The sequence below is a fragment of the Antechinus flavipes genome, chromosome 4 (assembly GCF_016432865.1).
Source record: "Antechinus flavipes isolate AdamAnt ecotype Samford, QLD, Australia chromosome 4, AdamAnt_v2, whole genome shotgun sequence".
Taxonomy (NCBI): Eukaryota; Metazoa; Chordata; class Mammalia; order Dasyuromorphia; family Dasyuridae; genus Antechinus; species Antechinus flavipes.
The window spans coordinates 474,291,076-474,303,476 of record NC_067401.1 but is presented as its reverse complement, the minus strand read 5'-3'; the positions used below and the strand labels follow the sequence as shown (position 1 = coordinate 474,303,476).

Here is a 12,401-nt window from a genome sequence, read left to right as displayed (position 1 = left end):
AAGCCACATCAAGGGTATGTTGTGGCCAGAACAAGTGGAAATCAGATGAATTACAAGTGTGTCTGGGAAACAGCGAGCTTTCTGGCCATCGGGGAAGAATGGCTTTTCTCTGCAGACATGGAAGGTGATATTGTTCTTTTCAGATGAGGCAAAGGAGTGGATGAAAGATTTCCCAGATGTGTAGAGGGGAGAGAGGAGTTCCCAGATGTATTGAAGAATGAGCTGTTCTGTTAGGTCAGTTAACAGAAAGTAGAACCTGGAACTTATGAATTGTGGAGCCACAGAGTTCAGTCCTGAAAGTGTTTAAGTCATGGTAACAGAAATGGCCCCATACAACTGGGGCCAAAGGCTGCTCCATAAACTCCCATACCCAAGGCAGTCTGAGCATAAACCCCTGGGGGGATTTGAATAGCTCTATTAAGTTCACTCACTGTGAATCAGCTCTGTGTTATTTTGGGCATTCAATTCAATATTAAAACATTGGAAGTATTAGAGAAATGAGATTGGTTCTCATCTTAGCAGGCTGCAAACTGAAATTCTCCTTCTTGGTGGACCTTGCATAGAGAGTTCCTGGTCAAGTCTGACTTGGAGTAGATTATTAAGCCCCAAGGGCCTTCAGGCTCTGAAGTTCATTGATGCCATGGACTTTATAGCGTTTCTTTCCTTGTGGCACATATCACAGGGAAACCCTCAAAGCCCAGCAAGGAGACTATCCTTTTATGAATAACTAATACGAAATCTAGAAGGGTGTTAGGTAGTATATGATCAAATGCTTTGTGAGGGCTAAAAAAGAGTGGCCGTTCCTTCCAGGGGGCATTAGGGGAATCTTCGTGGAGGGGGTAGCATCTGAACGAGCTTGGGGAAGGCAGGTTTCATCAACAGACCCTCCTTTACTTGAGACAGTAGCCACCTCTTACCATCCCAGAGCTTTGGGCTCCTGCCCACATTTTTAACATCACTAAAAGAGGTAATTATACAAGCTCTTATCAGTGTTTTTCTGGCTCAGTCATTTTTCCTTTCCATCACCAGTGTGTTTTGGGGCCTGTGATGTATATGGCACTGATAGCACTGTACCCCAGACACAAAGCCATAGTCCCTTTTCTTGTAGGTAGATTTTCTGACATGGCCCATAGGAGGGACCAGCTTGCCCACCTCTCCCTATTTATAGACTAGGAAACAGAGCTACAGGGGAAGGTGATAACTTTACTAAAAGCCCCATGACCAGCAGATCCCAGGTCCCCTGACTGCAAATCCAGAGGTCTTTCTGACCTGAATAGTAGAGGTGAAAGAACATGACTGAGTTGGCAGTATTAGGGATAATTAGTCCTCCACGGTGGATTGTTGGGAAGAACTCTCAGAATCAGAAGCCCTGGATGGAGTGCTGGGGAGGAATCCCAAGTGGTAGAGAGTGAGGCTGAAGAGAGAGCAGGGGCCTCTTAGGGACCCCGCTGACTGGGTATTTTTCTCTGGGGCCCAGTCTCCTCTGCCTGTAAAGTTGGGACAGTTTGCCCACCTTACCCTGTTCACCTTAAAGGGGTTGTTTTCAGAAACAAACAAGAGAATGGAGAGAAATGCCCTGGAATCCCAGGGCTGAGGTGGTTCTCAGAGCATTCTGATGATTTGCAGTATCGGGTCTTACCAAGTAAAAGCCCTGGGCAGGTCTTCCCAGTCGGGATCACAGGCTTCTGTATGAGCAAGAGGCTGGCTGTCGAGGTCAGCCCCTCATATCACAGAGGGGGAAACCGAGGGCCCAGGCAGCATTAGTGATGCACCTAGAGCACTCGGGCCGTGGGAGGCAGTACTGCCTAGTGATCAGGGAAGCCTGGTTTAAAGTTCTGCCTCAGCTGTGGGCCTGCTGTGTGACCGGGCAGTTCAGATGAGCTCCAGCCTCAGGCAGCAGCTACTTAAAGGTCTGGAAGCTTTGAACTTGTGTTTTTGAAAATATTTTCATTAATGTATTTCCATTTGACTTCATTTAAAAACAACCTAAGATGCCGCAGAAACTAGTGGGAGAGTCAGGCAGACTGCTGAAGGGGGCAGCCGACAGCTTAAATCCTGCTGCGGGTTCCAGGAAGCTCAGTGGGATGGCCTGCACTGCCCAGTCCCTGTGCCTTTCCACATGCGTCTGAGCAGCTTCTCCACTCCCGTGGCATGTTCTCCCACCGTAGCGTGACGAGAATCCCAGGTCTTCTTGTTCATGGAGGAAATGGGGCGGGCGTCCTTACACGAAGCTGACACACTTCAACCCGCGCTGTGATAAGGGAGTTTTGCTACAAGGTCACAGATGCTGTCCCCCGGGAAGCTGCAGCGTCAGGCAGGGCGCCTCTCACCGGCCGCCCTTCCTCTTTTGCTCTCCTGCCTTTCTAATATTCTTGTCCACCTGAGTGCTCAGGCTCCCCATTCTTCTTCATATGGAGCTGAATATTTTACCTGGTGAAAGCGAAAAATAGTCTGTTAGGCTTGTGAAGCTAAACTTTGTTAATTATGCACGAACCAGACATCCCTGGGCAATGTCTTAATATGATAGCTCATTTCTCTCACAGGTATGAAAAGGGGGCTTCTAGGGCCCATGTCTTAAATCTTAATTTTAGCCTGGAGATCCCTATCATGGCAGTATTCCTTTGGCCTGAAATGTGATCATCTCATTTCTTTCCTTCATTAGAAATGGACGTTAAAAAGGAGGTCATAAATTCAACTGCAAATTGATTTTGGCAAACCCGATGCCTTCTAGCTGATGTCCCCTATTTGGAAGAAGAAAAAAAATCACCAAAAGCTATTTTAAACTCTTCCTGGGGATCCTGAGGGAAATGGTTTCTATTAGCACTGCAGTAGACAGTTGCTAAACCTCAGCGTGAGGAGAAGAATTCAGTTCTTGTTGGAATCTTTCTGATGGTGCAGCAGAGTGCTCAACTGCCTTATCCTGTACAGATTGCAAAAATAACCAGGTGTAACCAGGAGAGGATGACACAGAAGCGTTCAGATTTCAAACCGGCAGTTTTATTCCACTTCTGTTAGAGCTAGGAAATGTGGGCCAGAAAGTAGACTCCTGGAAGTGAGGCCATTGTATAGGACAGGAAGGAAAAGCCGACATGTTATGAAAAGGGAAGAAATATTCCAGTTTTCATTTATTGATCTTGGATACTTTTATTGGGTGAGGGGATCCTACCTCGAGTTTGTTTGGTCCATTCGTCTGGAGAATTGAATGTTCTCTTTAATTTAGTCTCAATAGCTGCAGATCTATCAACTTAGACCCTGTGAAAAATACAAAGATTATTAATTGACTTTTATTAAAGCAGAAATCAATTGTAGATTTAAACAAACAACTTCAGCAATCTAGAGATTTATGATTTTTGCTCAGAATCATGGCAGGGACTTTGAGATTATCTGTACCTGCAGAATTCATCGCCAGTGGCCAGGCATGAGCCTTTCCACTCAGGCCAGGCCAACTGTGGCACCAAACACCCCATCTCCTTCCCTCGGACTCCAACTTTTTTCCACCCGATCATTCTCCCGAAGCTTGCTTTCCTTCTCCTGGGAGACTGCTCAGATCCTCGTGTCTCTTCCGTGTAATGGTCTGGCAGTGCAAAAAACCACCTTAGCATTGCCCAGCACATTATCTCATTGATCCTTAGCGGTCAGTCAGCGCTGTTCTAGAAGGGAAGTGAGACAGATGGGGCCTGGCTATGGCCTGACCCCTGCCTGCATGCAGATAGCTCTGTGGTGTTACTCATGTCACATCTTTCATCTCAGTAGGATTATTCCCAGGGCGAAAACTCCCTTCGCCAGTGTAAGTGAGCAGGGGGTTCCCAACTGCAGATGTCCGGTGGGAGCTGAGTCTGGCTGTTGCTGACATCCCAGCTAGCCCCTCTGTAGCCGACCCTCTGCTGCTACTTCTGCCCCATTTTATAGATGAGGAAGCCAAGAGCCTGAGAGTTGCATGTCCTCCCCAGGATGACAAAGGTCCAAAGGGCCTGAGCTGGCCCACGGCCAGTTTTCTGCTTCTCCGGGCTTTTTTCCATGGGTGCTTAAAGGCTGTCTTGTTCAAAGAGAATGGAAGGCTGAGGACAGAGCTTTTCTCAACGGGTCTATGAGGAAAGGAAGCCGGAGCAGGGAGGCCTCAGTCATTCTTTCTGAGAGCAGTCCAAGCTGAGCCACATCGTCCCGAGAAAGAGCCGGGAACGCTACGGGGGGTGGGCAAAAGGAGGGTCAGTTCTCAGGTTCTCCTTGGCCTGCACAGGAGGGCCGGGAAATGGGAAGGAAGGCCAGATGTGCCTCGTGTCCCAGGAGGGACTCCCCGACTCACACACGGACTTGGCGAGGGCAGTTTGTGGGCCTTTGCCTAAGGGTGCAGGGGCCTCCTTCAGCCACTGGCTTTTCCTCTTTGCCCAAGAGAAGTGAGTGAGGGGAGGAGGCTGGGGAGCCGGGGCGCCAGGAGCACACGTGCTAACGGGCTTCTCCTTGCAGATGATGAAGGTCATGAACAAGTCCAATGAGCACGTGCTGGCCGGAGGAGCCTGCTTCAATGAGAAGGCAGACTCCCACCTGGTGTGCGTCCAGAACGACGATGGCAACTACCAGACTCAGGCTATCAGCATCCACAATCAGCCGCGGAAGGGTGAGGGGCTGGGGCCCTGGGAGCCCCGCTACTGCCAGGACAGACCCCTGACTCCATTTCTGTGTGCAGGGCCTGCTCTGGCAAGAGCTGACAGGAGGAGGGAAGAACAAGAAGGCGCGGCTTCAGTTCAACAGACATTTATTAAGTGCCCACTGTATGCAAGGCATGAGGGAAACTGTTTAGGAAGGACCCTAGCCATCAGCCTTGAGAGCCTTGCAGTCTCCAGGGAGGGATGTAGGCAAAGGGGAGTAGAATGGGTGCATAGGAAAGAGCCCAGAACTCTGAGAGTAATTGGGAGGCAAGATCACTTTCAGCTGGGAGGGTTAAAGAAGGCTTGTTACATTGTAGAAGAGGAATCAGGGGTCCCATTTCTGCCAAGTCTTATTGTTTACGAAGCCCGTGAGGAAGGCACCAGTGCAAGTCTGTCTCTGCTACAGATAAGAGACGACGAATTCAGGGAAAGAACTCGGAGCGCTCTAGGATCACTTGTAGCTTGGGATGAATCAGGAGAGGCTTCCTGCAGCAGGTCATGCTCAAGCTGATCCAGAGGGCAGAGGTCAACAGTGAAAAATGGTGGGAGATGGGGAGAAGGGAATTCCAGGTATTCAGAGTAGTCAGGGCAAAGGCACGGGCAACATGGGTGTAGGAGGGTGGGCCGGAGGGGAGTGCTTCTTGGGCATCTGGTTTGGGGAGAGGGTAGGGTAGAGAAGAGGCAAGGGAAAAAGGAGGCTAGAAAGATTAGTTGCAGCTGGGCTCTCAAGAACCAAGCTGGGAAGGCTGGATTCTGGCAGTTTGGAGTAGGTGAGGTGACACAGATTACTAGAATTTTAACATGAGAAGGCCACAAGTCATCTGTGGCCACAGCTCCTCACCCAGCATTGATTGGGTGCCTATTGTAGACACAGAGTACTGAGGAATGAATGTCTCAGATGCCTTGGATACCATCTAGTTTCAACCTTTACCTGCAGAGGGAACTCCCCATTGGCTGTAGGACAAAATAGAGACTCCTGGGCAAAGCACTGAAGACCCCTCATGAGCTGGCTTGACTTCCTGTGTCTTCCCCTCACACATTCTGGGCTTGAGCCAGACTGGCCCCATTGAGGTCCCTATTTCCTGTCTCTCCCTCCTCACTGCTGCCCATAGAAGCCCTGGCTGCCCTCAGTGCTCAGCTCAGGACCTGTTCCTACAAAGCATTGCTCCTGATCTCCCTAGTAGTCAGTGCCCCTCCAGAAGATTCATCTTCTTTATTTATTCATTTGTGAGCATGTGGTAGTTCTGTGATAAGGATATAAACTTTGGGGGGGCAAGGGCTGTCTTGTTTTTGTATTTGTAGATCCACTACCAGGCGTGTGGTCAGTATGGAACAAAATGTGCCAGCTGATCAGCCAAAGGGATCATGTAACTTGTAATAAACTGGGAATTTTCTTTTGGATGCCTTAGGGGTTAGGCATGAAGATGAGCATTTCTGTAGCCCCTTAAGCTATAGCTGGACTTCTCTGCCTGGCTTAATGAATCCTCCTCCTGACCTTCTTGTATCTCTGTCTTGGAGGAGGCTTAGAAGAGATCTCCCTTCCCACACACTCACAAACCTCATTTGTCACAATACTTTCACTTTGGGGTATGTGGGTGGGGGGGGGGGGGGCTGTTTGTGTGTTTAATCCCTTGAGGTGTTCAGGAAATGACCCTTATTGAGTGTAGATAGATCAGTAGTCTGTGAGGCAGCAGCCAAAGGAAGACACCTGATTTAGAAGGGATCCTCAAAGCTAGACTCTCCCCTCCTCAAAATAAGACACAGTGCCCTCCAGACTTGAAGCCAAAGTATCCCTGGGACCCTATCCCTGGGACCCTAACGCTGGCTTACGTGACAGTACACGAGAAGAGCCCTTTCTCTGTCCAGTATTGGGTCAGCTCAGCTGTCACGGCACGGACATTCACACATTTAGTCATAATGTCTGGGTCATTGTTAACCCTCTCTGAATGTGTTTTCTCTTCTGTAAAACTAAGAGTTTTGTGGCAAAAAGAGCCATGGGATTGGACCAAATAATTCATGTTAACCTGGTCTCTGCTACTTAACATCTGTATGCTTTTTGGGGGGGAAGAGGGGATGGATTAACTTTTCACTGGGCCTCAGCTTTTTCGTCTGTAAAATGAGGGACTTGTACTGGGTGAACTCTACGGGTCTTTGCAGCTCTGAGTTCTAGAATCTTGGGATCTCGTACCAATCATGATCTACTTCCCCGGGCAATCACAAGAATTAAAGGAGCTTTGTAAATTGTCTGTCACTAGGTACATTTCATGGATTCCCATTCAGTTCTTACCTGAGGATTGCCACTATCAGATGGGGATGGCAAGACATGTAGTGGAAGAGTGTTCCAGAGAGAGAGAGAGAACAGTGTAATCTGGTGCCCCCCAAAGCCACTCTTAGCCCTGTGGGGGTCAGCATCTGTATACATGTCTTCAGTGAAGGGATGGATAAGATATGTTTGCCATCCAACTGGGAGAGGGGACACTTTGGATTACAGAGCCTCTGAGATTGATTCTCTTTGGGTCAAAAGTTAATAACTAAAAAGATCTAGATTGGGGTCCTCACACTATGGCCATGGGCCAGATGCAGCAGCTGAGGATGATTATCCCCCTCACCCAGGGCTATAAAGTTCTTTATTTAAAGGCCCACAAAACAAAGTTTTTGTTTTTACTATAGTCCGGCCCTCCCACAGTCTGAGGGACAGTGAACTGGACCCCTATTTAAAAAGTTTGAGGACCCCTGATCTAGACAGTCTGCAACAATGGATCAGATCAGAGGATAAAATGTAAAGCTTTCCCCTTGGGTTCAAAAAGTCAATTCTATACATGTAGTGTGAGTGAACTGTCCCTGAGAAAAAATCCTGGGGGTTTTACTGGGCGATAAGTTGGATAAAAGTTAATAGCGTGAAGTGACAACCAAAATAGCTAACAAAAGATTAGGCTTTCTTAATAGAAGGGGGAGAGAGTCCTACTGTATTCTGCTCTGGCAAGAGTACATTTGGAGTATTTTATTCCATTCTGGGCACCATATTTAGGCAAATTGTTGAAAAACCAGCTAAAAGAACTGCTTGTAAGAGTATTTGGTTTGGTGAGAGCACAGGAGAATATGATGCTTGAGGAAAAAAGGAAGGTGTCTCTATTTGACTCTCCACAAGTGACCTAGGAGCCAAGATTAGAAGCTACAGAGTCACATTAGTGCGAATAATAAAGCGCTGGGCCTGGAATCGGGAAGACCTGGTTCAGGTCTCATCACAGTCGCTCACTCTCTGTAACCCGGTCCTGGACAAGTTCCTTTGCCTCCCGAGTCCCTTTCTGTAAAATGAGAAGATCACAGCATCTCCCTCCCAGGATTGTTGTGAGATTGAATGAGATCATAGAAGCATAGCTTTAGAGAAGGAGGCTATCCTCCTTCGAGAAGTATCCAAGTCAGTGAGAAAGGTGAGGGGAATAACAACCTGTTTTCCTGATGGTCAGATAGGTACTAATCATAGAATTGGGATTAAAACTTAGCTCCTTTGACACTAAAACAGGTGCCTTTTCCCTTGGTTCATGTTCCCTCTCAGATAATGGGTGTGAACAAAAGACTTAAGAGCTGCTGTTGGGGGAAGCACAATGGATTGAAGGTTTTTTGGATATTGAATTCAAATTTTATTAATCTTCCCATTTCTTTATAAAATGAAGAGGGGAGACTTCCAGGGTCTCTAAGGTTCCTTCTTTCTTTCAGTCCTCTCCTCCTAAGCCCTAGTTCTGTCCTTTTCGAAGCCTCAGCTTCCTCATCTGCTAAATGGGGCCAGTCATTCTGCCAGCCTCACAGAACCCTTGCCAACTGTCTGTGATGCATGTCTTGAAAAGACTGTGATTGTTTTTTTCTCCTTCCCTGCTTTATAATGCATTTTGTTGGGATTTCTTCTCTTCTGAGGTCAGACCCTCACTCGTTGTTTCTTGTCATTTCAGTCACGGGTGCTGGTTTTTTTGTGTTCAGTGGAGCTCTGAAGGCCTCTTCTGGATACCTTGCGAAGTCCAGCATCGTAGAAGGTAAAAATGCCCCAAGTGCCCCTGACCACTGCATGGTTGCCCAGCCCTAGACTCAGGGAGGATTCTTCAGAGTTGTTTTAATTTGTGTTTCTGTGATCAGGAGTGATGTAGAGCATTTTTTCATATAATTATAGATATCTTTGATTTTTTTTTTGTCTGAAAACTATTCATATCCTCTGATCATTTATCAATTAGGGAATGATTTGTATTTTTATAAATTTGACTCTGTTCTCTATAGAGATTCTTGTCAGAAAAATTTTTCCCCAGTTTTCCACTTTCCTCATAGTTTTGGTTACATTGTTTTTGTGCAAAAGTTTTTTAATATTTTATATAATCGAGATTATCTGTTTTATATTTTGTAATCCTTTCTCTATCATCTTTGGTCCTAAATTCTTCTCTTATCCATAAATCTGACAGATAAACTCTTCCATGCTCTCTTAATTTGCTTTTGGTATCATCTGGTGCTCTCTCTGGCAGTGGAAGAGAATAACCAGCTCCTTGGCAGCTGATTGTGAGCCAAGGGCCTTGTTCTCAGTCAAGCCTAACAGAGAGGTGCAGGAAGATGGGGTGCACAGAGATGTCCTGTGTCCTTAGACCTGTTCTCATGATGCTCTGCAGAGCCTCAGCTTCCTCCTCTTTCACGTACATACCGGCTGTGTCAGAGGGCTGTTGTGAGGCTTGAAGGAGAAGAGTGTTAGGGGACGTTAGCAGGGAGGCTTCTTGCCCCTTGGGGCTGTTGTCGGAGAGGAGTAAGTCGGAGAAGATGCCTTCTGAGGGCCTCTCAGTTCTTGCTCGTTCCTAAGTCTGTGCTCTTTTGATGCTCTTGCAGATGGAGTCATGGTTCAAATAACGGCGGAAAATATGGACTCCTTGAGGCAATCGCTGCGAGAGATGAAGGACTTCACCATCACCTGTGGGAAAGTGGACGCCGAGGAGCCTCAGGAGCACATCCACATTCAGTGGGTGGATGATGACAAAAACTTCAACAAAGGGTAAATGGTGCCAGTTCTCCCCAGCTTCATTTGGGAACAATCTAAAGGGCTGGGACCTTTTGGGCTCTCTGATGAAGGATCATCCTTCAATCGGGAATTAACTCCCATCTTAGGAAAGGAAACATAAACTTTCTGGGAAACCAAAAGCCGTATGACCATGGATAAGTCATGTTTCCTGAGGTTCCCCCTCTGTAAAGAGGGAAAAAGAGCAGTCAGCCTTCATGGCTGGGCCAGAGCCCCTCTCTTAAGACTATAGATGGCAGCTCCCTTTCCCACTAAAGGAGATGATACTAGCTGATTTTTCAGGTCCTTTCCTCTCTAAAAACCTGGGAAACAACACCCCTCTCTGGGCCTCACATTCTGACTCTGAAGGATGAACACTCCATCCCTTCTGTAGCGAGGAAAGGCCTAGTATAAGAACATACAGAAGAATTCTACCGGTTCCTGCCTCAGTGACCCTCAGTTTCCCACACAGCCCTTCGGAGCTTGCCCTTGGTCCAGTCCTGATTCCCCATGGGACGGCTGAAATAGTCACGGTTGCTGCTGGGCCTCAGCTTAGGCCTCTCTTCAGAATCCTCCCCCGCTTCCCTTCCCAGACAAGGTTGGCCCTGGCCCGCCTGCTTTCCTCAGGCATTTGTTCCAGCTCCTCATACAACTAACCGATGGCATCTTGTGCCAGGGCGATCACACCAGCCCATGGAATGCTCCCCTTCCCTCACAGTCAGTCATTTAGTCTGTTTCTCTGTGTCTGTGTCTGTCTGCCTGTCTCTCTCTCTCTCTCTCTCTCTCTCTCTCTCTCTCTCTCTCTCTCTCTTTCTCTCTCTCTCTCTCTCTCTCTCTCTCTCTCTCTCTCTCTCTCTGTCTCTCTCTCTCTCTCTTTCTCTGGGTCTCTCTTTCTCTCCCTCCTTCCCTCTCTCTCTGTCTGTCTGTCTGTCTGTCACACACACACACACACACACACACACACACACACACACACCCACCCACACCAGGAACACTCCTGTACTTTACAGGGCAGTGTGTCAGAGTGCAAAGCATTCTGGGTTTGAATCCTGCTGCAGATCCTTTCTTGGCTCACCCTGTGTGGATCTGCTCTCACTTCTGAATGCTGCACGACTTGAGGATGAGTGGAACTTGTGAATATGTTTTTTCTGTATAGTGTTGGGTTCTGGGAAAATCTATGAAGAGGGGAAAAGGAAGATGATCACTTATCAATTGGGAAATGGCTCTTATTTTTAATAAATTTGATTCCATTCCATATAGGTTTGAAAAATGAGATCTTCCTCAGAGGAATTTGATTGAAAATTCTTTTCACAATTACTATTGCTTACAGTATTTTCTCCTGTTTATTCTATTCTCTCTCCTTTCACCCTGTCCTTTCTCAAAAGCATTTTTGCTTCTGATTGCTCCCTCCCCCAATATGCCCTCTCTTCTATCACCTTCCCCCTTTCCATATTCCATTTCCCTCCTACTTTTCTACAGGATAAAATAGATTTCTGTACCCAGCTGAGTGTGAATGTTATTTCTTCTTTAATCCAGTTCTGATGAGAATAAGGTTCATTTGCTCCTTCCCCTACCCCTCCACTATAATTACTCTTTTTGCCTTTTTTATTTGAGGTAATTTATCCCATTCTATCTCTCCCCTTTCATTTCAGTTAATCCCTCTTTTTTACTCCCTAATATAATTTTATAGATACTATCCAATTTACATTCAGCTGACTCCTGTCCCTTCTGTCTGTATATACTCCTTCTTCCAGAGATGAATTTTGTTTTTATTTTTTCTAACTTTGTAAAATAATTTCTTGGCAGCTTTATTGGTACGGCACTGAATAAGTAGATTAATTTAGGTAGAATTGTCATTTTTATGATATTAACTTGGCCTACACATGAGCACTTGATACTCTTCCAGTTGCTTAGATCTAACTTTATATGTGTGAAAAGCGTTTTGTAGTTGTGTTCATATATACTCCTGCCCTGATAAAGAGAAAGTTCTTGCATTACAAGAATCATCCTCCCATGGAGGAATGTAAAATTTAACCTTATTAAGACCCTTATGGTTTTGGGGAAAGCAAGGTGGCAGAACTTAAGGGCTTAAACTGGGAGAGAGGGCTCTGAGACAAAGTAAATCATTGCTCCTATATTACAAGATCATTGCAACAAGATTGAAAACTGGAAGAGACGTTGGGGTTCTAGGATAAACCCCTCATTCCTCGGAGGAGTCTGAAGCCCAGAGAAGGGGGGCAGTCTGAACGCTGGCCCTCTGATTCCAGTTCTGTGTTTTTACTCTAGTACATCTTGACTGTCACCAAGATCACCTGATAAGACTTCCACATTTTGTGAATTTTCAGTGTCTTTTGTGGTACCTTTAGTATTGATTCCTGTAGGGCTTAGTAATCAAACAAGGCTGCTATTGATTATTTGTTTGTTTGGGGGCCGTCGGGGTTAAGCCGCTTGCCCAGGATTCCATAGCTACAAGTGACTGGATTTGAATGCGGGTACTCCTGACCCCAGGACCGGGGCTCTGACCCCTTCCTGCTCTTGACAAAAGAAGGTGGTGGGCAGCTTCAGTTCCCTGGGACACAAACGATCCTGCCAGAAGTGCCTACGGAATTGCTACGGGTTATGAAGCCTTAGCGTAAGACTTTGGCGACCGGGGAACATTGGTGATGTTTCATCCCTGCTGCCAATTGGAGGCCAAGGCAGCGACGAGAAAGAAGCATTTGGGAAGGAAACAG

General features: G+C 46.8%; 1 protein-coding gene across 2 annotated transcripts in view; it reads left to right on the top strand.

The window, feature by feature from the left end:
- The window catches only part of ZFYVE9 (zinc finger FYVE-type containing 9), a 163,249-nt gene that overhangs the window by 145,003 nt on the left and 5,845 nt on the right, over positions 1-12,401 (top strand). For both annotated transcript variants that reach the window (XM_051999696.1, XM_051999695.1), the window contains 3 exons: positions 4,465-4,615; positions 8,594-8,674; positions 9,504-9,666. In XM_051999696.1, the coding sequence (XP_051855656.1) occupies positions 4,465-4,615; positions 8,594-8,674; positions 9,504-9,666 (395 nt within the window). The remainder of the gene's footprint in view (positions 1-4,464; positions 4,616-8,593; positions 8,675-9,503; positions 9,667-12,401) is intronic.